The 479-nt window shown below is 56.6% G+C and overlaps 1 protein-coding gene across 1 annotated transcript in view; it reads left to right on the forward strand.

Moving 5' to 3' along the window:
• The window catches only part of LOC105545635 (putative golgin subfamily A member 6-like protein 6), a 19,524-nt gene that overhangs the window by 13,311 nt on the left and 5,734 nt on the right, over window positions 1-479 (forward strand). Inside the window, 1 exon segment of the mRNA XM_011988652.1 lies at window positions 7-470. Coding sequence (XP_011844042.1) covers window positions 7-470 — 464 coding nt within the window.

The raw sequence follows: 479 nt of genomic DNA on the forward strand, positions 1-479 counted from the left end.
CAGGAGGAGATGATGCAGGAGCAGGAGAAGAAGGAGCAGGAGGAGAAGATATGGAGGCAGGAAGAGAAGATGCGGGAGCAGGAGGAGATGTGGAGGCAGGAGGAGAAGCTGTGGGAGCAGGAGGAGAAGATGCGGGAACAGAAGGAAAAGATGCAGAGGCAGGAGGAGAAGATGCAGGAGCAGGAGGAGAAGATGTGGAGGCAGGAGGAGAAGATGCATGAGCAGGAGGAGAAGATACGGGAGCAGGAGGAGAAGCTGCGGGAGCAGGAGGAGAAGATGCGAGAGCAGGAGGAGAAGCTGTGGGAGCAGGAGGAGAAGATGTGAGAGCAGGAGGAGAAGCTGTGGGAGCAGGAGGAGAAGATACGGGAGCAGGAAGAGAAGATACGGGAGCAGGAGGAGAACATGCACGAGCAGGAGGAGAAAATACGGGAGCAGGAGGAGATGTGGAGGCAGGAAGAGAAGATGCATGAGCAGGAGGA

Source organism: Mandrillus leucophaeus, unplaced genomic scaffold, assembly GCF_000951045.1.
Source record: "Mandrillus leucophaeus isolate KB7577 unplaced genomic scaffold, Mleu.le_1.0 Scaffold333, whole genome shotgun sequence".
NCBI classification, from domain to species: Eukaryota; Metazoa; Chordata; class Mammalia; order Primates; family Cercopithecidae; genus Mandrillus; species Mandrillus leucophaeus.